The 26,584-nt window shown below is 44.2% G+C and overlaps 1 protein-coding gene across 3 annotated transcripts in view; it reads right to left on the bottom strand.

Annotated features, from left to right (window-relative positions):
- gramd1bb (GRAM domain containing 1Bb) overlaps positions 1–26,584 on the bottom strand; it is a 130,063-nt gene that overhangs the window by 62,790 nt on the left and 40,689 nt on the right. For 2 of the 3 annotated variants that reach the window (XM_063906472.1, XM_063906473.1), the window contains exons 2-3: positions 5,526–5,603; positions 3,177–3,203 (exon numbers count right to left, since the gene is read on the bottom strand). In XM_063906472.1, coding sequence (XP_063762542.1) covers positions 3,177–3,203; positions 5,526–5,603 — 105 coding nt within the window. Of the gene's footprint in view, positions 1–3,176; positions 3,204–5,525; positions 5,604–11,871; positions 12,503–26,584 lie in introns of those variants that run through there. The other variant, XM_063906477.1, reaches the window with a different exon arrangement.

The following is a 26,584-nucleotide window of genomic DNA, read 5'->3' as shown; positions in this document are numbered from 1 at the left end:
TACGATGAAGAGTTGCTGCAGAAGCAGAGACCAAAACACAATCACACAAACAGAAATATAAACGCCATGCAGCACCAAGCGGGACCTAAGGTTTATTTTTCCCCGAATGCACACTGCTGTCATATCAGATCACATGTACGATCACAGTGAAAAATACGGCGCTAAAAATGATGGAAAACTGCAAGCGCAACAATATAATGGTCATCAACACGGTTAGCTTGTGTGGCTATGCTAACATCATCCATGTAATTCAAGAAACACTTTATTTACGCAATTGATGCAAAACATGTCTCTTCAAACTCAAAACGATATTCACTTGTGGGGAAATATGCGTCAAGGGAGGTAATGTGTGACAATAACTACTCATTACTGCAAACTCTAGCGGTCGGTAAACGCCGCTGACTAAGGCGTCATCAACACCAATGTCTTGCGTATAATTCAGAGACACAACTTTACTAAGCACGGGGATCATGGCCACATCGTGGCATCCCTACTGTACTGACTCGTGCTTTTCTGAAAGTCACCTGGAACCAGAAACCTGTCCAACTGGTCCTTCTGTTTCGAGTATCAGCTTCTCAGTACAAGGCTCCTGCACCAAGTAGAGAGTGGGATCAGATTCTGCTGACCCCCGTCACTGGAAGTCTCAAACCACAGACGGTGATCGATAATCCGGCAATTGAGAAGGCGGAAGAGCATCGCGGACATCCGAACAGAGACAGAAAGTACAATGCAGGTCTGTTCAGGGGAATCTCAGCACTGCATAATGCTGGTGTTATTATCCACAGAGTACATCAGAGCGTCTGTCTGCGGACACACAGCGGACTCTAACTCTCACGCCGACGCACTGCCAGCCTCACCCAGCCGGCCTCTCAGCATGCATTATTTACAGCTTCATAACCAACTATAGACCCATGAGCACTTAGGCAATACCTGGAGGGAGTTATCAGGGAGGCAGGAGCAGATTCAGGGGGGGGGGGTGTTGTACTCATGGACTATCCACACTGCAAGGACAGACCTGATGTCATAAGGTAAGCTGAAAATACAATTTCATTTCCATCCTCTGAAAGGCTGCGTCACAGTTACTCTGTGAGGTCATAATGTCAACAACATCCAGGGATGGGACGGTTCCTTATCAAAAACAGAACAGAAGAACCAAAGAAACAGAAAACCATAAAGCAGATTCCGGCAGTAGGCGTATAGATTCACACTTAAAGAAGCAGCCGACAGAACAGCTCACAGAGAAGAGCCGATCGGGTCCACTCAGAGTCAGGAGCAGAAGTCAAGAGTGTTAGAAAAAATCTGAAGTCTGAAAAAAGATGAATATAATAAAAATAAGTGAGAAATTTGAGAATTGAAGAGGGAACATTTTGAAAACAAGAGTCAGAATTCTCAGCAAAAATATCGATTTTTGAGAAATTTGGGGAAAAAAAGAGAGAATTTTGAGGAAAAATTTTACACTTTTGCAAAGAAAATCAAAGGGACAAATATCGGAGACAAAAAGTCAGAAATTGAAAAAGAAATGATTAGGGCCGCATGTAACGTGACATTATTCTTATATCTGTTCATCCTCAGCTCAGCCTTTGCTGCAATACTATCACAACAAGATCAGATGTACCTTTATTAATCCCCGTGGGGAAATGTGAGTGTTTAAGCAGCAACACAGAAGAGGAAAAGCAGTGCAGATTCACACAGGGATATGAACCACACATTTAAAGGGAAATAAAAATTCTAAGAACCATCATATCTTTTTCTTCTGGAGGTTAGTATAGGGGTGGTATTACAGCCTCCCCCACTCAGCCGATCCCACACTCAACCCTCAGAAACACAAACATCATTTCTGCCCGGGGTCAAAGCTTGTTGTTGCAGCACATCTGCAACATTAAACAGATGCTCGGGCAACTTCTGCAAGAGGTATAGCAATAACAGCAATCAGAACACTCAACGTCTCTCACAGCCGCTGACGGGACGGCGTCCAGGAAACACTCTGCTGGGTGTGTGTTGGAGCACGGAGACTCCTAGTGGTGTAAAGCAATCCGCATGACTGAGCACCCAAAGCATACCACAGCAGACACACACATCAGTGCACCTAAACAACAGTGTGTGCACAAACAGCACCTGCTGACTGATCGCATGGCACGCACAGCACCCCCCCCCCCCACCATGCATGGTTATGGCCTCATAGAAACTGTCGGCTATTGTCCATAGTGCAAAATATGTTTTCAGTACCAATGAAGTTAAAGGGGACACATTCTGCAAATCAGGTTCTTATTTGTTTTAGTGCATGTAAATGGTCTCCAAAGGCTGACATCTCTGTGTACCCTCCAGAGGAAGATTCTCCGCCACACAACCACACACCCACACCCACACACACACAACCACACACCCACACACACAACCACACAACCACACACCCACACACACAACCACACAACCACACACCCACACAACCACACACCCACACTCACACACACAACCACACACCCACACAACCACACACCACACAACCGCACACCCACACAACCGCACACCCACACAACCACACAACCGCACACCCACAGAACCACACAACCACACCCACACACACCCACACACCCACACACACACACAGACACAGCCATCTAAGTATCATTTGATGCCAATACTTTTGTATTTTTACTTAAGTAAGATTGTGAACGTTTTTCTACTTTATGATCGGAGTACTGCCACATCTGAACAAAACACACACACACACACACACACACACACACACACACACACACACACACACACACACACACACACACACACACACACACACACACACACACACACACACACACACACACACACACACACACACACATCACTCACCTTATCAGGTTGTGCGTTGAACTCTTTGCTATAGGACCGTTATAACGGTAAAGGCTTCACACCCTGCAGAGTAAAGTCGGTGTGTGTGTGTGTGTGTGTCCACTGAGCGCTCCCCCCCTCACAAAGCATGTTTGTGTCTGCTGCTGTTTGTCCAATCAAAGAACAACAAAGGCATTCCACGGCTTGCAACTGTATTCAGCGCCGGCCTCTGCACATGTGAAGCGCTTTCAGAAACCTCTGCTGGTGCACAAAGCTGTGTCACATGTGTGGGGTGACATGACCCCCCATCCCCCTGTCACTCAAACAGGTAAAGGAGAAGGACTTACCTGATCTTGTCCGGTGCACTGTCAGACCTGCAGAGGAAGAGGAGAGACATCAGTGAAGGGTTTTATTTGTCACACATGTGCACTATCTGCCCTTACAGCATCCTAGCATGAGGGGCAGTGGGGGGGTCAGGTGCTCAAAGGGCCAGTACACCCTCCATGCATGGTCTCTTCTGGGTCTCTTCTGGGACCTTCTGTTCACAAGGCCAAGTCCTCTACAGACTGAGCTACAAAACCTTTTACCCTAAACAGAGTATGTTTACATCGCCTGAACACACCTCTGATCTGTTCTGAAGTGTCTAGAAACCCTAATATCATCTGGGAAAGATCTACTTCCTGTCACCACAGTCAAAACTAAACAGATGAGCAGCACTCAGTTTTAGACACTGCAACAAACTCCCAGAGATCTGCTCCAACTCTCTAATAAGTAAGTAAAATAGGGCACAAGACACATGAACATGTCCTTCGAAAGCTTGAGAACTACCTTTGCATTTTTATCCAGAGCCAATCAGAGCAGGCGGGGTTTTTTAAGAGGCGGTCTTAAAGAGAAAGGAGCAGTTCGGACAGAGGCTGAATACAGGGTATTCAGACGGACAGTACGAGAAGAAATCAGTATTTTACTAACGACTAAATACTATAAACATGCACCAGAATATTCCTTTTCAATACCCGTTCATAAAACCATATTTCTACATTCCCTTTTAACCTTCTTTTTAAATTGCCATGTCCTCCTATTCTGTCTCACAGCACTGGAATATATACCACACAGCGATGGCATAGCTCAGTGTGTGATCCTGATTCACAGGCATGCACTGCGTCATCTCCACTAATGAGTAATAACTGTCTGAGCAGAGTCACACCGGGATCTTACATAACCTCTTCTGCAGTCAAAGTGGAGGAACTTACACATGCAAGTAAATCAAAACGAGTTGCAAACTGCTCCCAATAATCTGGGACAAGAAGCAGCTGAGAGCACATGCATGTTCTCCGGCTGCTGCACAGCGAGCAAACTGCAGCAGAGACACAGCAACAGCAGAGCGAGACACGGTGAGCTGTGCCGAGATGAAGCTGCAGAGTGTTTTACCTGCAGAGGAGACATGACATACCGTGCCTCTAAAGCCGGCTGCAGAACGCTGCTCCCCCTTGCAGCTGCTGCAGAAACCCCTCACGACTAACTATCAGCAACAACGCAAAGACTGGAGCGCTGAGAAATCCCATAGGTTAGACAGGTAGTGATGCCGATCCGAGGGAGAGGAGACGCTGAGTGAGAGCAGGAGAAGGAGGAGGAGCGAGGATGGAGAGGAAGCGGCTGATTGGGGGGGTTATGAGGAACAGTTAATGATAGTGCATATATCACGACTCAGACTGAGCTATGGGGAAGGAGTTAAGTACAGTACTTGAGTAGATGTACTGAAGTATACATGAACAAGGTTCAAGCTGACAGAAAAGAGGGTTTTTATAAATATGAGCGAAAGGCGGCTAATGTTGGGCTATAAAGGACTACAGCACGGTCACATGACTTCACGTCACCACCGCTAAGCTAAAGGTGGCTAATGTTGGGCTATAAAGGAACTACAGCACGGTCACATGACTTCACGTCACCACCGCTAAGCTAAAGGCGGCTAATGTTGGGCTATAGAGGAACTACAGCACGGTCACATGACTTCACGTCACCACCGCTAAGCTAAAGGAGGCTAATGTTGGGCTATAAAGGAACTACAGCACGGTCACATGACTTCACGTCTCCACCGCTAAGCTAAAGGTGGCTAATGTTGGGCTATGAAGGAACTACAGCACGGTCACATGACTTCACGTCACCACCGCTAAGCTAAAGGAGGCTAATGTTGGGCTATAAAGGAACTACAGCACGGTCACATGACTTCACGTCTCCACCGCTAAGCTAAAGGTGGCTAATGTTGGGCTATGAAGGAACTACAGCACGGTCACATGACTTCACGTCACCACCGCTAAGCTAAAGGTGGCTAATGTTGGGCTATAAAGGAACTACAGCACGGTCACATGACTTCACGTCACCACCGCTAAGCTAAAGGAGGCTAATGTTGGGCTATAAAGGAAGCATTTAACTCCAGAGTAGGGGACAGGAAGAGGTATTTCCGGGTTAAGGACTCACTCCTGCCCCCTAGTGGAGAATGCATGCATGAAATAAACTGTGACCATAAATTAGGGAATTCATTCCTTTTAAGAGTGGATTATTCATTTTAGGAGCATGCATATACTCTGTGAACAACATCAGAAGATCATCAACATTCCCCTGGATCTCAAACACACACACACACACACACACACACACACACACACACACACACACACACACAGACACAGACAGCTCACCTCTCCTCTTGGATTAAAGGGGTGAGGAAGCGAGAGGCGTCCTCTTCATGGCTGCTCTGCTGGCTGCTCTGCTGGCTGCTGCAGGAAACAGAGCGCTCATTAAACATGTTTTATTTCAACTGAAAGCTGAGGATATGTATTTACTCTGCTCTAACGCTCACTGTGTTCGACTCATGTCTGCCTGAACCCTGCATCTTATGCATTGCAGGAGCCATGAAACAAACGTGTGGTGTTTCAGCCTCTCAGACACTTGATTTGTTTCCTGGAGTCGCTCCATATATCTCATATTTATACAAACTTGTCTGTACCTTGGATACTACCCATAAATGTGAATAAACTGCAGCTGCACTTCATCTACTCTTGGCATGTTGTAGTTTGTGCAGTGGAAGTAAAGTTTAATCCAATGATATATAAAACATGTAGTCTAACAAAGAATATTTTCTCGTGCAAAAAGAAAACACAAGGCAAAAACTGCATATTGAGACAGAACTTATAACCTTTGTGACTTTTGACTTTATTTGGGCTCCTGCAAGGCAAGAATATAAGTATCTGTGTCAAATATAAATGTAAAATATCACATATGGACACTGGAGTACTCTCCTGTTCATGCACAGACCCAGAGATACCACTAGAGGGCGCTGTATGACACAGATGAACAGGATGGGCTTCAGATCATAAATTAGATGTGTGTAAACAGCACATTTATACAGAGAATAATTATCACACAAAGATCTCCGTCACACTCGACTCGTCGTTATTATTAAACTACTGATGTTGTATTTTCAGACTCTGCAGTCCACACTCAGGTCTCATTAATTCACACAGTGCATAGCAACGCATGAAGGGAACGTCACGTACGGATGATTAGGGTTTACCTAATGTCTCCTGAGCGAACAGTTAGCAGCTCAGAACTTATTATCTAACCTTGTACTCAATCTTTTTAAAGTAAAATGGGCAAATATTTTCTTATTTAAACCAGAAAAAATCCAAACAAATGACCATAGCTTTCCATTTTTGCAGATAGTGGGTAGATAGAGAGGGGGGTGCCCGGTGTCTTGCTCAAGGGCACCACGGCAGGGCCCAGGAGGTGAACTGCGACCTCTCCAAGTAGCCACACTCCATATTTTAGGGTACTGACGAGTTTAAATGAAGATTCTCTTTCAGTGAATTATCTACAGCTGGTTTTAGGGCCGTGTGGATGTACATGTACTCAAACACTTGTACTTTACTTGCTCAACACATCACCAGGACGGAGCTGCCATCCATGGAGGACCTCTACACCCAGCGGTGTAAGAAGAAGGCCGGTAGGATATTAAAGGACCCCCATCACCCCAGCAACAATCTGTTCTGTCTGCTGCCGTCTGGCAGACGGTACCGCAGCATCCGGACCAAGACCACCAGACTCAGAGACAGTTTTATACCACAGGCTATAAGACTGCTGAACTCCTGAGCTCTGTGAATGTCTACTCACATCTGTTTATAGTACACACATACACACACACACACACACACACATATATATATATATATATACGTACAGTACAGTACATACATACAGTATGTTGCATGTTTTTAGGCGTGCATTAACTGTGTGTTCTGTATATAATCACACTGAGATAAGCATGTGTTTGCTATCAGAGGCAGCAGCGTCAGAAAGAGTTATCTGACTGAAAGCTGGTGCAAACCCCCCCTCCCGTTCTGCGGCTGGAGAGCAGGATGAAGATCTCCGGGTGATTAACACTCCTTCAAATGGAGAACAGTAGTTCCCCCGTCTGTTTGCAAGAGGCTGTCCGTCTGAAATATTTACACGCCTGGAGGTGGAGGCAGTGAAGCCTGGGAAATATGCCGCAGCACCTCCTCAAAATAACCCGCTGTGCTCTGGACAATCTGTGTGTCTGCAACGACACACACACAGACGTCTACAGTCAACACATTCATATTTAAAGAGTTCCTATTCTGCGTTTTGGGAGTGTTCCCTCTCCTGTAGTGTGTGCATGTAAATGGTCTGCAAAGGCTCAAATCCCCTGTGTTCCCTCCCTCCACACACCCAGGAGCAGACTGGGCTCTGGTTTCAGACGGAGGGTGAAAAGAGGTGCTGCAGCACAGGCAGTATGAGAGACATAAAGAGCCTTCTGAACATTAAAACATGGAGACATGTCCCAGTAGAGACATTAAAGCATGGAGACATGTCCCAGGAGAGACACTAAAGCATGGAGACATGTCCCAGGAGAGACACTAAAGCATGGAGACATGTCCCAGGAGAAACATTAAAGCATGGAGACATGTCCCAGTAGAGACATCAAAGCATGGAGACATGTCCCAGGAGAGACATTAAAGCATGGAGACATGTCCCAGTAGAGACATTAAAGCATGGAGACATGTCCCAGTAGAGACATCAAAGCATGGAGACATGTCCCAGGAGAGACATTAAAGCATGGAGACATGTCCCAGCAGAGACACTAAAGCATGGAGACATGTCCCAGCAGAGACACTAAAGCATGGAGACATGTCCCAGTACAGACACTAAAGCATGGAGACATGTCCCAGGAGAGACACTAAAGTATGGAGACATGTCCCAGCAGAGACACTAAAGCATGGAGACATGTCCCAGGAGAGACACTAAAGCATGGAGACATGTCCCAGTAGAGACATTAAAGCATGGAGACATGTCCCAGCAGAGACATTAAAGCATGGAGACATGTCCCAGGAGAGGCCAATGGTAGAATAAAGATCAAACCCGTCAAAGGAGCTTCACTGAGCAGACAGCTGGCTCCACCCCGAGGAGAGAAAACGGTGAATCCAGGACACTGAAAACCAGCTCATGGACTCCAGAAGATCTGAGCAGGAAATATCCTCCAGTCTGGAACCAGTGAGAGGAGAGCTGGAGATCACCATCACCTCAAATCAGTGACTAACCTTTAATCATTACTGCACAGAGACGCTCAGCACACACACACACACACACACACACACACACACACACACACACACACACACACACACACACACACACACACACACACACACACACACACACACACACACACACACACACACACACACACACACACACACACACACACACACACACACACACACACACACACACACACTGAATCTAACCCAAAACACAGGAGTATTGGCACCAAATGATACTGAAAGCACAAAAGTACTGGTTCTGCACAAAGGTGTGGATTATGACCAGTGGAAGAAGTACTCAGAGCCTTTACTGAAGTAAAAGTAGCAATACATTGATGTCAAAATACTGCAAGACCCACATTCTGAAGTAAAAGTACACATCAGCTAAATGTACTCCCCCCCCCCGCCCCTGTATCTGTGCAGAAAGTGCAGGATGCTCTCTGATGATGATTTAAAGAGGTCCAGCTCCTGGTGTTTAAACAGCAGTGCACAGCCAGGCAGGTTTGTGTGTCTCGACTGAACGTCACAGAGTTGCTATAAAAGTAATTGCACAATAAGCTGAAACAGAAAGAGGCAGGGAATACGAAATGAAGTTCGGCTGCAGGCTACAAGAACAAAAGAACCGGATTTGATTTAATAAAAAGCATCCAGTCATCTAATATGTATGACTCTACGTGGCCTGAAGGCACAACCAGTACTTTTTACTTGTATAATATGATGAAGATGACTTTTCTTAGAGATGTGCTCGGCAGTTTTCACAAAAATCGCAAAAAAACATCAACTTTTTCTCCATCGGAATGAATGGGAGAACGAGACGAACAGAGCTAAATCACCAAACTTTGGGGTCATGGTGCTTCGCCATACTTTAACGTAGAAAGAATGTTCTAACTTTAAACCACTCTCCACACTCTCAACTTCATTGGACTAAAAGGTTTTTTTGACCGATGGAACGGTTCTCCTGAAATCACAGTTTACGTTTTGGTACAGTTTCCACGCGTCTCAGATGGTACAGGTGTGTATGACATCATCACTTAGAGTGGAGAGGGGGGAATCTCATCCCTTAAACCTGCTCTAAATCCCATAATAGTTACTCTTACTTCACATCATTTTAGATGTTTGAGTAGCTAAATTAGTCAGCTTTGTATCTGTGCCTTCATTATAGCAAACTGACAGTCTGCTCCATAATAGCCCTTCAGCGGCAAAAACTCCAGCTGCCCGCCCATAGACGCCCATGTTCAATCTTCCAGAAATGGGAAAGCCCTGACCCTTTAGTAAAACTGCTGCCACGGCCACATTTTACACCGTAAAAATCACCCCAATGGTTCATAGGGGCTCTCCGGTGCTCAGGCCCAAAAACTGTGTGTCTGCTCTTTACGGTTTTCTAACAACGAGGCAAAACAGTCAGAGAATCACATCCAAACTCTCTGAATGAGACTCAGTACTGCAGCAGGTCACCACGGTAACCTTGTTGCTCTGCAAATTGGGGCAAACATCTAAACAGAGCAGACACACACACACACACACACACACACACACACACAGACAGACACAGACACAGACACAGACACACACACACACACACACACACACACACACACACACACACACACACACACACACACACACACACACACACACACACACACACACACACACACACACACACACACACACACACACACACACAAACACACACACACACACACACACACACACACACACACACACACACACACACACACACACACACACACACACACACACACTGGATGTTTCCAAACTTTCTCCATTACCAAGAATTTCTCTGAGGGGTCATTTTTGTAGTTTATTGTTTTGTATACTGTTTTATACTCCGCGGCAGATTTAAGAGCAATACGTATCTGAGAGAACCTGACGTTCCGAACAGCAGCCCCATGTGTCCCTGCACCACCTAACACGAGAAGCCTGCATCAATTATTCAGAGAGGATAAACATTAACATCTCTATTATTTATATCTCCCCCAGACGGCTTCACGTTAGCCTTCTGTTTATTTCATATTTCACCTTTTCATCGAAGCTTTTATTACAGATGTCAAAGTCCACTTTATTGTCAAAATGTCCACATGTGTTAAACATACCGAACATTTAAGTACCGTTTCTGGCAGTCCGAATATAAACAAGAACATACAACATAAAAAGAGAAGAGCCTAGAACAAAAAGGGGGGAGTAAGGGCCTAGATAAAAGGGTATACAGAAAACTAAGTAATATATATGTTAGACACAACCAACACCATTCGACAGTAGTGCAGGGAGGTCTTTAGTGCAATAACTCTTAGTGCAAAGTACATTTTCAGTAGCAGCGGAGAATAGAAGGTGACTGGTCCTACGTTTATATTAAAAAATGTCATTCTTCCACACACACTAAAACTAGATGTTCTTTCATTTCTCTTTTATTTTTACTTTCAATTCTTAAGTTTATATTATTATTATTTTTGTTGTCTTGTGTTAAACATTGTACTTTCTTTATTTGTTGTGTTTATTTACGTTATTTTATCTTTTCATTTCACATTTGTACTACTTCATTTTATATTGTTCAAACCAATCAGCTCTCAGAGGGGCGTGGCCAGCGGCAGCTCATTAGCATTTAAAGCTACAGACACAGAATCAGCTCTTCAGGAACAGGGCCTGTAACAGAGGGGATTATGGGATGTTGCAATGATCTGTTTGGTGTTTCAGCCAATCAGAGACAGGCTCTGTATATATCCGAGACCTGTAGTATATAGTGAGGAAGAGGAGGATGATAGGGGACCTTTAACTCTCCATGTCACTTTGCTTTTAAAATGCTCAAACTTTGAAGGGGTCGATGTGTCTCTGTGACCTTTCCTGCAGAGCCACCACCATGCATCTGAGAGAGAGGAACCTATTGATTTCCTTAACTCCTTCACCTGTCCTCTTGATCTGCTGGGAAGCTGACCTTTATCAGATGACCCCACAGTATCACCTTATCTTTGCAGTAAAACACACAAAGTCTAAACCACTGAAACAGAAGGAGGAAACCAGCTTTGATTTAAAGAAGTCCTATTCTGCTTTTTGGGGGTTAGTGAAGATGTTTCTTTTCATTTGCTTAGTTATTTCGTCCTGACACATTTGCCCCAGCCGGCCAACACTATATAGGAATCAGGATAGCATTGGTCCACAGGTACTCTGCAGAGTTGCCTATTCATTTCTCCATTAGTCATTTCAGATTGAACAGCAGGATCTTTAGAGGTGCAAACGAAGGATCTAACTCTGTCTTTAAGCATCAAACTCTGAGACGCTAAGACCCCTGAGCTGACACACCTTAACTCTCCTGCCGTTAGTGCTACAACACATCAGGGCGGGTGTCCTCGAAGCCGCATGGAGATAACACTAAAGATTTGGGGGATGAAATGAGTCGAGTTGCACCAACCTGCTCTCACTGCCCTGCTCCTTCTTCTGTCGAACCTTCAGCCACTTCCTCAACAGGAAGCGCTTGCGGCGCGGCGAGGCGCTGGGCGTGGAGCAGCGTGACCAGTTGGAGGTGGCGTCCTCGTCGCTGGACGGCGTGATCTCGATGGACGGCAGCTGCAGGTATTCCTTCGATCCGGAGTGGGAGTGGGCCGTGAGATGATTGGCGGCCAGACGGCGGCTCTCCAGCTCCCGCTCGCTGGGCACGTTCCTCATGCGGCGCATCTTGAAGCGCTTGCGTCTGAGCGTCGGGGTGGAGGAGCTGGAGCGCATGGAGCCGTCCGACACTGCGTTGCGTCCGCCGTCCGAGTACGCCGGCTCGTCGATCGGGACGCTCACCTGGAGTGAAGGGAGTCTAAGGCTTTCACTCATGGTCCTGACTAGCCTTGTAGCAACACCTAAAGCCCTTTAAAAGCTCCTTAAAGCTACAGGAGCAGCACTCTGCAGAACAGCTGAGGCACAGTTAAGCTCCTGGACGATGTTTGGTGGCCCCTCAGTTCTGCTTGATATTTTAAAGCCCTCTCCAGGTGCTAGCCAATGGATTTAAGGACTGGCTGAGAAATCCCGATAGCAGATATCCTGTGCTGCTGTGTGTTGATCTGTATCAGGACGTCTGGCGGACTGTGAAGCTCCGTTTCTCCGGCTGCAGAGGAGAGGGCTGGATTAGATAACAAAGGGGTCTTCTGTTCTGAGAGCAGCAGATGAAACATGTATAAGGTCTATCAGCGAGTGTAACACAACTCCTTTTGCCGGTCCTCCCCGGGGACTGGCAGGCCAAGTTACACACACTCTGTCAGAGCTGCCAAAGCTCAGCTGCTGCTAACGCTAAAGAGCGCTACAGCTAAACAGTAAGGCACCGACTGCTAGCCCTTGATGCTGATGTTGTGCAGAGGCTGTGAGGTTGTTTGTTGTGCCCTTTTTAAAGTTGCTGCAGCCGAGTGAGACGCTCCTGGTCCGGGTTGTGCCCATGCTGGAGCTCGAGATCCGTCTTGTCCCGGTTAAAGCCTAAAGGTTAAAGGCAGGTGATAGGACTACAAGGTACTGATGATGACCACACACACAGGGACAGACAGTCAGGAAGGCAAACAGTACAGGAACTCACAGGCAGGCACCAAGATAGCATATCACAGAACACACGAAGCACACTCACACATCAGCAGCATCTTATCCACCTCACAAACAGTGCCACTACAGCCTAGCTCTATCAACACCTTTCTGCCATAGGAACTGACTTCCACAATCACCAGCAGAGACAACAGACGATCCTAATATCCCAGCCACTGTTGACAACAGATGTGTAAATGTGGCTTACAAATCATTTACAAAAAAAGACAGCTGGAGGAAATCAGCAAACGTTTGACCTTGAGTAAAGACACAAAGAGCTGATTCAGATTTAGATTACTTTATGGTCCATCACATTTACTTAAAATGGAAATGTGTCTCTGGTGCTAGCAAATAAAACACCGCTCCAACACATTGAACGTGAGAGGCTAAGGGGCGATTGAGCAATCACAACAGAGCCGGCCAGCTAACCAATCAGAGCAGACTGGGCTCTGGTTTTGGACAGGAGAGGACTCTTTAAAGTAGAGATGCTACATACTGATATACACCTGAACATCAGCAGGAGAGGACTCTTTAAAGTAGAGACGCTACATACTGATATACACCTGAACATCAGCAGGAGAGGACTCTTTAAAGTAGAGACGCTACATACTGATATACACCTGAACATCAGCAGGAGAGGACTCTTTAAAGTAGAGACTCTACATACTGATATACACCTGAACATCAGCAGGAGAGGACTCTTTAAAGTAGAGACACTACATACTGATATACACCTGAACATCAGCAGGAGAGGACTCTTTAAAGTAGAGACACTACATACTGATATACACCTGAACATCAGCAGGAGAGGACTCTTTAAAGTAGAGACTCTACATACTGATATACACCTGAACATCAGCAGGAGAGGACTCTTTAAAGTAGAGACACTACATACTGATATACACCTGAACATCAGCAGGAGAGGACTCTTTAAAGTAGAGACACTACATACTGATATACACCTGAACATCAGCAGGAGAGGACTCTTTAAAGCAGAGACACTACATACTGATATACACCTGAACATCAGCAGGAGAGGACTCTTTAAAGTAGAGACACTACATACTGATATACACCTAAACATCAGCAGGAGAGGACTCTTTAAAGTAGAGACACTACATACTGATATACACCTGAACATCAGCAGCAGAGGACTCTTTAAAGTAGAGACTCTACATACTGATATACACCTGAACATCAGCAGGAGAGGACTCTTTAAAGTAGAGATGCTACATACTGATATACACCTGAACATCAGCAGGAGAGGACTCTTTAAAGTAGAGACTCTACATACTGATATACACCTGAACATCAGCAGGAGAGGACTCTTTAAAGTAGAGACTCTACATACTGGTACACACCTGAACATCAGCAGGAGAGGACTCTTTAAAGTAGAGACAGTACATACTGATATACACCTGAACATCAGCAGGAGAGGACTCTTTAAAGTAGAGACACTACATACTGATATACACCTGAACATCAGCAGGAGAGGACTCTTTAAAGTAGAGACTCTACATACTGATATACACCTGAACATCAGCAGGAGAGGACTCTTTAAAGTAGAGACTCTACATACTGATATACACCTGAACATCAGCAGGAGAGGACTCTTTAAAGTAGAGATGCTATAGTACTGATAAAGGGACTCTTTTAACACCAAACATCATATAAAGTCTCTTGGAGGTCAGAGTGAGGAGGACTCTGGTAGATTCTGTCACTCAGTAACTTTAAACACTTGAACACTAACTTCATTCGGCAGTTCTGTTTCCAGTAATCACATGACAGTCCATTAATTTCTGTAATAAGTAAAACATTAAACTTTTTAGGGTTTTGTTTTGTGCATGATTCATTTGACTTATCCCAGCACTTTATGAGCATGGTTGAGGAGTAATGGATTTCATTGACGGGTAATCAGGATACAAATAGGATAACTTTACTCCCTTAAAGTTGCATTAAAAGATGTAATCAGATTACTGTTAAATGTTTTAAAGCAGGATTACAAAGTTACAGTACATTACAACAATGCATGTTTTCCAGCAGATTAATCAGCATCAGCATGACTCTGACTTTGTGCTGACACTGCTAATAACAGAGAGGCAGGAAACCATAGCGCTGTACTATCAGTAATTCATTTATACATACAGTCTGTGGTAATGGCGCATGACAGAAAACACATGGCTGTTGTGTGATCTCCATCTCAGCTGTAACAGCAAAGCTTCTCCATGGCAGGTCCATCTGTTGACATGTGCAAAGTGCAAGAGGGTCCTTCCTGCTGAGAACTCTTATAGTGAACTATCATAGAGGTGCCGGGAGGACGTCTTTTTCTAGGCTAACCAAGAAGTTAGCATCATCATTAACGTCATGATTTATGAAGTAAAAAGCTAATGTTGGGCTATAAAGGAACTACAGCACGGTCACATGACTTCAGGTCTCCACCGCTAAGCCAAAGGAGGCTAATGTTGGGCTATAAAGGAACTACAGCACGGTCACATGACTTCAGTCACCACCGCTAAGCTAAAGGAGGCTAATGTTGGGCTATACAGGAACTACAGCACGGTCACATGACTTCAGGTCTCCACCGCTAAGCTAAAGGCGGCTAATGTTGGGCTATAAAGGAACTACAGCACGGTCACATGACTTCACGTCACCACCGCTAAGCTAAAGGCGGCTAATGTTGGGCTATAAAGGAACTACAGCACTGTCACATGACTTCACGTCACCACCGCTAAGCTAAAGGCGGCTAATGTTGGGCTATAAAGGAACTACAGCACGGTCACATGACTTCACGTCTCCACCGCTAAGCTAAAGGCGGCTAATGTTGGGCTATAAAGGAACTACAGCACTGTCACATGACTTCACTTCACCACCGCTAAGCTAAAGGAGGCTAATGTTGGGCTATTAAGGAAGTACAGCACGGTCACATGACTTCACGTCACCACCGCTAAGCTAAAGGTGGCTAATGTTGGGCTATAAGGAAGTACAGCACGGTCACATGACTTCACATCACCACCGCTAAGCTAAAGGCGGCTAATGTTGGGCTATAAGGAACTACAGCACGGTCACATGACTTCACGTCACCACCGCTAAGCTAAAGGAGGCTAACGTTGGGCTATTAGGGAAGTACAGCACGGTCACATGACTTCACATCACCACCGCTAAGCTAAAGGAGGCTAACGTTGGGCTATTAAGGAAGTACAGCACGGTCACATGACTTCACATCACCACCGCTAAGCTAAAGGAGGCTAACGTTGGGCTATAAAGGAACTACAGCACGGTCACATGACTTCACGTCTCTATTCTTTCTGAATAACGCACAAACATCTATCATTAAAACCCTGACAGTGTCTTTAAACAACTCTTTAAATAAACACTCTGCCGTGACATCACCCGTCACGACCCGAGGCTGCTCGAATGTGTGAAACTGTAACAGGAAGCGCCGTTTTCCCATAATTAATGCATACCGTTTCCTCACCTCCACACTGTGGTTCAGAGTGTGTTGTTGTCTCTGTGCTAGAGATAAAGGTCTACAGAACACATGGCTATTGTAACGTGAGAAGTGGCACAATACATCAGAGCAACGCTTCCAGGACTTTCCCTCGTCATGGCCCCCCCATATAGATTCTGAGGTCAGTCAGATAAAAAAGTAGGAATACTAAGCTTTTTTACATTTATCTACAAGGAGCCCAAATATGATGGTCGGACGGGCAACCAATTACAAGATGGGATTGGATATATATCAGGGGCTCTCAAACGTTTTCAATAACGTACCCCTATGAAAAGAAAGGTCAGCAAGAACCCCCTGACCAGCACAACAACTATTTGGAAGGAAACAGCCTCTATAGAGAGGTCCAGCTGCTCCATCAGAGTCTGATTTATTGAAACCTTTAACTGAGAAACTCTTAAAGCTGCATTTCAAATGTTTACATCATCATTAATTCATGGGAAACCAATGACCTCATGCAGTAACCCTGAGAGACATCAGCTGCTTTGAACTGTCCTTTAATGAGCTGTACAGTTTAGAGAGGAGCCCGGGCTGGAGCTTCACTGAGGGTCTTTGTTATTCTCGGGGACATCGAGGACACTGCAGCTTTTACACTTTCTCCAGGCACTCGGTTTCAGTCTGCTGATTTTGAATTTGACTTTTTTGGAATTTGACTTTTTCCTTAAAATTCTGATTTTTTTTCCAAATTCTCTCATCATTCTAACTCCTCCATGTGGCTCTAATCCTCCTCTTTTAAAAACTCACACTTTTTTTCCCAAATTTGTACTTTTTTGAATTTCTTCAGAATTATCACTTTTTCTAAAAATTCTGGTTTTTTTTTTTCAGATTTCTGACAGCAGTAACGGTTCCATTAAAAACTGAAATATTGAATATAAAATATTTTTTACAGACCTTAAATTTACATCTTAATTTAGTTTATCATAATATCATTATTTTAGGAATCATGCACAGCTGATGTTTTGTTTAATTAACATTTTAAAAATCTCACATTCCCCTGCAGTACTCCAACGAACCCCTAGGATCTATACTGGTCTATACGGTGAAATAGAGTATAGGTACGGGGGCTGACAGGTGCAAATGCTCTAAAACGGCCTAAACCCCTTCCAGCACGAGAAACTCTGCAGCTTCAGAGAAGACGCAGATATAGAAACACAAATCAGAACTCATGCAGGAACATCTGCAGCAGCTCTTCAACACATGCAGCATCTAGAGAACATTCAGCAGAGGAAACATGAGCAGTTTACTAAAAGCTGCAGAAACCAAACAAATAGAGAAAGTGCACAAAACCACAACAACACCTTTGCTTGGGTAAGAATTCAAAAGGTTTTATGTGACTAACAAGAAGGATTAGGCACAGTGATCCTGCCTATCACAGGCAACCTTTAAACAGTCTTATTGCTTTGAATCAAATATTTGCACATGAAAGCGTGCTGGGAAATCCTGATGTTTGTCGATCTATCTCGATTACACTGATAGCAATGTTTGGATTCACAGTTTGTTTTAGCAGGAGTAATCTGCAGCTCATTGCTTATTTTATCCTAAACCATATCTGAACATCACGTGGTTCAAACTAGAATAACAACATCTCCAAGTGACCTTTTATCCAAAGTCACTGTGGACTGTGGAAGTAGATTTCAGATTAAGGACAGAGCTGGTCACACAGGTTACACACATTAACAGAATGGTTAATAATCAGCTTTTGATATAAAAACCCCTCTGTTTTGCAGTCAGAAGGGTCACAGTACCATGTTGACTTCATCCACATGGTGTTTTGAATCTGGGCAGAGCCTCCTCCCAGTGTTTGATAAGAGAAAACCCCCAGCACTTTTTCTATACTTATAATATTTAGGCTTTATTTGTAGAGTGATTTTTAGGGTACTTAAAGACACTCAGTTTACGAGCTCAAATTCATAAAAACAACACTTGTAAAATATATAAAGCTCAACAGTAATGACAGACTCAAACAGATCAGAGGTGAGTTTCTAAGAGTTGTGAACCACAGATCGTCAGGTGTACCGCGGGAAACTATCCAATTACCTTAATCGATCCAGAAAAGATATCATTTAGTTGTTGCAAATACAACCCAACCATGCCGTCTGTGGTCCCAAGCAAGCTTAACCTTCCAATCAAAAACACAGACTGTTTGCCTAAAAACAGACAGAACCCTGACCACAAAGACAGATTGAGAGAGGTGTCAGTAAATGATCACGATGCCGTATCTACGCTGTGGCTGGTGCGCCGCAGGGTAAGTGTAAAGCGTGTACCGTACAGGACGCTGCTGCAGGGACAGATCCGTGATGGTCGGAGACAAGCTATGTTTCTGAGGTGGAAAAACGCGGCATGGATATCTCGTACCACGGCTGTTGGATGACCGACCTGTGGACAGAGGCCTTCACAGTGCTGATGCCCGTGTCTCTCTGCCGTCTACAGTCAAAGGTTTCATGTTACTGAGACCCTCACATTTGATTCCTTCGAGCTTAAAGTTATTCTGGTTTACTTTTCATTTCAAGAGTCCTTAAAGTCTATTCCCAGTTCCAGGATGTAAGACATATGAGTTTTATAATCACTTAGGCTGCTCTAAAGAAAACCTGTCATTGTCTTGCAGTGTCTTCTGTGGTGAAATCCCTCCTCTGTTAAGACCCTCCGGATGGACGCGCTCCTTTCTCACTTGTCCCATTTAAGAAAAGGCTCCCCACTCCCTCTGGGCTGGATTACTGCCGAGTCAGCGACAGAGATTAGAGTTACAGTCGAGATCGTTCAGATTTCAAGTCACACCAATTACCTTTCTGGTTTTCTATGCATCCTCCGTGTGTCTGGAATCTTAATGCTAACTCCTTTGGTCTGATTTCAAACCCAAAAACAGGACTGATAATTCAACGCCTTTAATTGAACGAATTGGAAATAAAGATAAACATTGTGAGAAAGAGTGGAAGGAAACAAAGGAACTGTCCTCAAGTAAAGCACTGTTAAGACATCTCCAGTACCTCTTATTTCCTGTAGTGTGTTCTACAGGCTGTAGTGCATGTAAATGGTCTGCAACCGCTAAAATCCCTGTGATCCTCCAGAGGGAGTCTCTCTCTTCTATGAAATCTATCTGATAACACTTCTAGTATTTATCCTTTTACTTCTTCCACCACTGGTAGTAATAACTGGTTATAATAAACACATATTTCTGTCTGTGATTTCTTCTCTCTGTCCACATAACAGCCCTCCACCCCCCCACACACACACACACACACACCTGCTGGTTGTATCTCACCTCTTAGAGGCCAAGCTGAGAAACCATATGTCTAGAACAACAGGAGAGAACGCAGATGGCTGTGTTTTCTGTTGACTCCAGGTCTGCTGTATGATCCTGATCTCCCACGAGACCTCTGTGATGGTTTGCCCCAATTCAGTTTCTATTTTTATTCAGCTGTAAAGCTGACAGGCTTCCTCATGACGGAACCCAGCTAAACTAAAGAGTCCTCTCCTGCTGATGTTCAGGTGTATATCAGTATGTAGTGTCTCTACTTTAAAGAGTCCTCTCCTGCTGATGTTCAGGTGTATATCAGTATGTAGTGTCTCTACTTTAAAGAGTCCTCTCCTGCTGATGTTCAGGTGTATATCAGTATGTAGAGTCTCTACTTTAAAGAGTCCTCTCCTGCTGATGTTCAGGTGTATATCAGTATGTAGTGTCTCTATTTTAAAGAGTCCTCTCCTGCTGATGTTCAGGTGTATATCAGTATGTAGTGTCTCTACTTTAAAGAGTCCTCTCCTGCTGATGTTCAGGTGTATATCAGTATGTAGAGTCTCTACTTTAAAGAGTCCTCTCCTGCTGATGTTCAGGTGTATATCAGTATGTAGTGTCTCTACTTTAAAGAGTCCTCTCCTGCTGATGTTCAGGTGTATATCAGTATGTAGTGTCTCTACTTTAAAGAGTCCTCTCCTTCTGATGTTCAGGTGTATATCAGTATGTAGTGTCTCTACTTTAAAGAGTCCTCTCCTGCTGATGTTCAGGTGTATATCAGTATGTAGTGTCTCTACTTTAAAGAGTCCTCTCCTGCTGATGTTCAGGTGTATATCAGTATGTAGTGTCTCTACTTTAAAGAGTCCTCTCCTTCTGATGTTCAGGTGTATATCAGTATGTAGTGTCTCTACTTTAAAGAGTCCTCTCCTGCTGATGTTCAGGTGTATATCAGTATGTAGAGTCTCTACTTTAAAGAGTCCTCTCCTGCTGATGTTCAGGTGTATATCAGTATGTAGTGTCTCTACTTTAAAGAGTCCTCTCCTGCTGATGTTCAGGTGTATATCAGTATGTAGTGTCTCTACTTTAAAGAGTCCTCTCCTGCTGATGTTCAGGTGTATATCAGTATGTAGAGTCTCTACTTTAAAGAGTCCTCTCCTGCTGATGTTCAGGTGTATATCAGTATGTAGTGTCTCTACTTTAAAGAGTCCTCTCCTGCTGATGTTCAGGTGTATATCAGTATGTAGCGTCTCTACTTTAAAGAGTCCTCTCCTGCTGATGTTCAGGTGTATATCAGTATGTAGAGTCTCTACTTTAAAGAGTCCTCTCCTGCTGATGTTCAGGTGTATATCAGTATGTAGTGTCTCTACTTTAAAGAGTCCTCTCCTGCTGATGTTCAGGTGTATATCAGTATGTAGTGTCTCTACTTTAAAGAGTCCTCTCCTGCTGATGTTCAGGTGTATATCAGTATGTAGTGTCTCTACTTTAAAGAGTCCTCTCCTGCTGATGTTCAGGTGTATATCAGTATGTAGTGTCTCTACTTTAAAGAGTCCTCTCCTGCTGATGTTCAGGTGTATATCAGTATGTAGTGTCTCTACTTTAAAGAGTCCTCTCCTGCTGATGTTCAGGTGTATATCAGTATGTAGTGTCTCTACTTTAAAGAGTCCTCTCCTGCTGATGTTCAGGTGTATATCAGTATGTAGTGTCTCTACTTTAAAGAGTCCTCTCCTGCTGATGTTCAGGTGTATATCAGTATGTAGTGTCTCTACTTTAAAGAGTCCTCTCCTGCTGATGTTCAGGTGTATATCAGTATGTAGAGTCTCTACTTTAAAGAGTCCTCTCCTGCTGATGTTCAGGTGTATATCAGTATGTAGTGTCTCTACTTTAAAGAGTCCTCTCCTGCTGATGTTCAGGTGTATATCAGTATGTAGAGTCTCTACTTTAAAGAGTCCTCTCCTGCTGATGTTCAGGTGTATATCAGTATGTAGCGTCTCTACTTTAAAGAGTCCTCTCCTGCTGATGTTCAGGTGTATATCAGTATGTAGCGTCTCTACTTTAAAGAGTCCTCTCCTGCTGACCAATCCACAAACACATGCGAGACAGAAAATAAGAGTTTGATTTGATCCGTGGAAGACAAACGAGGTAAGATGATATTTCCCCGTTAAATATTTATCTGTAATGATGCTACTGATGTGAAGTCCATACTAAACAACCAGCTGCCGCATCAAACCCCGAGCACTGAGCAGCAACTCCTGCATCATCCAACCATCCGACACACAGCACGTAAGAAGAGGGAGAATAATCCTGTAAACCAGAACGGTGAAGCTCTGGGGTTATAAACACTGCTCACACTCCATCCATCCATCTATTCATCCATCATTCATCATCATCATCCATCCATCCATCTATTCATCCATCCATCCATCCATCTATTCATCCATCCATCCATCTATTCATCCATCTATTCATCCATCATCCATCTATTCTATCCATCCGTGTTTTTAAACTCCGTCATGTTTTCTAGTGCTCCTGGTATCTGATTGGCTCTCTGTGAGCTGATGAATGAACACATTGTGCTGCAAATAAACTGAAATAAATACGGAAAACTTTTTTAGTGGAGCTTCACTTGAGGATGTTTGAAGACTATTTACAATTTTTATTTGCATAAATTCCCCAACAGAGCTCTAAAAATACGGAGAATGTTCCCCTGATGCAAATACAAAAACATAACTGGATTTCTGATGTGCTGAAATGAAAGCACGAGGCCTCCTCCTTCTCATTGGTCCACATCTATAGAGACTTGCTGTTCGGATCAAAACCAGAGCTTTCATCTCTTATTTACACCATCTAAAATAGCCGTTACACTATGGAAAAAGGAGCATCTCTTTGGTGAAGTGCTAAACACAACGTAGCATCACGTGAGGCTAGTGGAGGCCACGCTATCAGAGTCCCAGCTGTGTTGAAAGGGAGCTCATTCCCCAAAAAAATCTGAATGATTGAGTTTGGTTTTGAAAATGAGTGCATTTTAATTGAGGGTAGAAACGAGGAGATGAATGGTGCGGATCAGAGTCGGCCGAGTGTGTTCAGAATACATTACGGAGGAAAGTAGGCATGCAGTCAGAGTAAAGCTTCATTTCATGCCAACATGGTCCTTCACAAAGTTACATTTGGTGAAGATGTTTCGTTATCTGCAGGTGTTTTGGGCCATCATCAGATACCGTTTACTTTCAACGGAGCTTTTTACAAAACATATGAAACTGACAACATTGTCAGTCTTATAAACACTATCCAGAGAGCTGCTTTATCCACCGCACCACTGAGGGGAAGACGGGCTGCACGCAACGGGCTTGTCGGTCCGCCAACGGTAATTTCTGTGGGGTTCAGAGGCTTTTGCCAGCAGCCTGACAATCCAATCAGTTGAGAGGAGAAGAGGGATGTCGGAAACTGAGAGACACGAGGGATTCTAAGTAGGGGGCGTTCTTTCCAGAGAGAGAGTGAAGAAGAACGGACCGATGTACAGCCCAGAGATCAAACAAAGGACCCGATTTGAGAAATGTTGATTAAGAAATGACTCTAACTGTTTACATGAATGTGTTGCAGGACCAGTGTGTGGGATTTATATACGATTTCTTTGCGAAACTCTATCCTATAATTCTGTTCATCTTGTTTATATTTTCCCAATTGGTATACTTTGACCTTTTTCATTATTGTATTGACTTTTATTTTCTCATTTTTCCAATGTACTGTATATTTTTACTTTTATTTACTTTTCCATTGTTTTTAAAATGATTTTTTGTAATAAATGATTTTATATATTTTAAAAAAGTGGACTTAACTTCTTTCATTATTTTAAGATTCTTTTAGACTTTAATTATGATCTTTTCCACATACTTTGCACTACACTGTGACCTTTTGCAAACTCCCCCCCCCCCTCTTCAACACCTTTGACAAGATACACTGTTTTTTTGAAAACTATCACGGTCATGATTTAAGCGAAAAGTGATAAGAATTACAAATAAACGATTTGTGGAAAATGCAGAAACAAAGAAAAATGTATGAATAGTAAACATCTAGGGCTTAAACTGGCTTGAGGGGCTGACAGGAGGAGGATGGGGCTCCCACCTTAAGTAACCGTTCCCCCCCCATCCCCCCACCCCACAGGCCTACGGCCAGGTTGCACTGCAAACCCAGCTATTTAAACATCCTGTGGAGGTGAGTGTGTGATGCGACACAGCAGCAGGTGTGAGACATGAGAGATGAATGCGCCCCACACCCCCAACCCCCATCACCATCCAATCTGTAAAGTAACTAAAGGTATTCAATAAATGTAGTGGAGAAATGTACAAAGTACATAAGTAAAGGCTAGTATCTCCAAAATAGTACTCAGAGGACCTGTTTGAGTAACTGCAGTTGAGTTACTTTCACCACTGCTGCTGTACACGCGGTGTTTCCGGTATATTTAACGTCTGCAGAAGGTTGCTGTCAGTCCCCACAGAGCGGGAAACCGGGTAAAAAGGGTTGGATCTGAGGTCAGGTGTGTTTTTACCTTAAACGCGACCTGACTTACACAAACGTATCCCTCCGCGCAGCGCCACGAGAGATAACTCAATGTCGAAGCGCATCCCTGCTGAGGTGGGTCAGGTGGATCAGGGTGCGGAGACCCGTGGTGTCTTCCCTCGAGTTTGAGGAATGAAGTCGGTGAGTGTCGGAGGCGGAGACCGGCTGCTGCCCTGAGGACAGAGAGCGCAGATCCCCCCCCCCCCCCCCCCCCCCCCCCCCCCCCCCCCCCCTCCCCCCCCCCCCCCCCCCCCCCCCCCCCCCCCCCCCCCCCCCCCCCCCCCCCCCCCCCCCCCCCCCCCCCCCCCCCACACTGACATCCTCCTTTTAACCTCTTAGTGTCCTGAATCCTCTGATTTATGATGCTATTATGTATTGGGATGTAATTGGTAGACTTAGTTGATCAAATTGTTTTATATAATATAGTAAAAAGACAACAGAAAAACACTTCAAATAAACAAAGAAAGTAGAACAAATATGTTCAATAATACATGTCTGTTCATGGGACCCTCACAAATAAATACTTCCACTAATACAATTACATTTTTTAGAAATATTTTGTGATACTTCACTGTTTGTATATCTGAGTAAATATCACTCAAACACAGAGTGTGTATAATAGCTTCATTTAATTGCTCTTTGTATGCAGGACACACACCAAAGCGTATGTGATTCATATTTCCGTTATCTCAGGTAGGACAAAACTCATTTTAGGATATTTGACATAAAAGCACTTGTCTCTCTTTCTCTCTTAAACCAGTAAAACGAAAAAGCCACGGAGCTTTTGTTTTTGCTTTCTGTCTAACTGGTGGGCGACGGATAGGGCAAAACTCCGGGAACGTCATTCAAAACAAAAGCATCGCAAACTCCATCTGATATCTCAGAGGCCAGACCTCTTCCATCAGGAGGAACAGCTTCAGAGAGGATGCAGATACAGAAACACAAATCAGAACTGATGCAGGAACATCAGCAGCAGCTCTTCAACACATGCAGCATCTAGAGAACATTCAGCAGAGGAAACATGAGCAGTTTACTAAAAGCTGCAGAAACCAAACGCTGCAAGAAGCTCCAACACAACGGAGTGATCCACCTCAAGTCTGCCTTATAAAACATTGTTGACGTGGGATTTTTTTAAGCCGACCAACTGCTTTCTTCCAGTGAGCAGCTCCTCACAACTCCAAACGTCCTAAGGAAATGTGGAGGCGCCCAGCAGAGAGAAGACCTCCTCAGAAAGACTTAAAAAGCAAAGCATTTTGTTTGTTAAGGGACAGCGTGTCTCGCAGGACTGACACTGCAGTATCCAGCATGTTTCCTCTTCCTGTGCACGTCCACATGTCCCTCTCTAGACTACAGAGATACTTCATAATCAGACCATGGATCCACATTTCATTTTCTCCTCAGCAACACGATCAAGCCGACCCTCAGCAGACGCTTTTTCAAAGATGTCCGTCCAGATGACAGTCCGCGGTGACTTGTTGTGTCACAGATCACGACGCTTGAACCTTTCCCCGCCTCTCTTAGAACAGACGGTTAAAGGTTACAGACGAACAAAGTGGGCAGCCCGTCTGTAAGGCGTCTGTTTTTCCACTCTTTGAACGTGGCTTGTTCTGAGGCCTTGTGCATGCAGCGTGCTAAAGAGACAACTGGGCTCTATGGAGAGCGTGCACAATGTCTCTATTGACAGAGGTGAGGGACAGAACGCAGACAGAAACCGATCTGTAGTAATTATCCGCTTACAGTCATCCACTGTCACAGAAATACTTCCTGCTGGACATGGAAGGCACACTGGGATTTCCATTTCAGCGCTTTTTGGCCACGCACTGTATTTATATCTGAGGTTTTTTCCAAATTTGATTTTCCAACTATTGTTCAAAATCATCACTTTTTTCCTAACAGATCTGACTTTAACCCAAAAAAAAATCTAAATGTTTTCTAAATGTTGACTTTTAAAAATGTCTGATTTTTTGTTTTAATTTTCGCTTTTCGTTTTGGACTGGGCGGACGCCGTAGTTTTTACATCTAAATCCAGTAATGTGAGAACCACCCAAGCACATTACTTGCAAATAATTCATGGTTATAGAAACAGACACAGACAGAGGAGGAGGAGGAGGAGGAGGAGGAGGAGGAGGAGGAGGAGGAGGAGGAGGAGGAGGAGAGGAACAGGAAGTGTCTTTTGAATTTCCCGACTATCACTTCTCTCCTTTGTCCCGTATGGACGATTGCATTGACCATGTTGCTCTGCCATATTCAATACAAACGCTGATTGCTTAAGGATTATTTCCC

Source organism: Eleginops maclovinus, chromosome 18, assembly GCF_036324505.1.
Source record: "Eleginops maclovinus isolate JMC-PN-2008 ecotype Puerto Natales chromosome 18, JC_Emac_rtc_rv5, whole genome shotgun sequence".
Lineage (NCBI taxonomy): Eukaryota > Metazoa > Chordata > Actinopteri > Perciformes > Eleginopidae > Eleginops > Eleginops maclovinus.
This window is presented reverse-complemented; position numbering and strand designations above follow the sequence as displayed.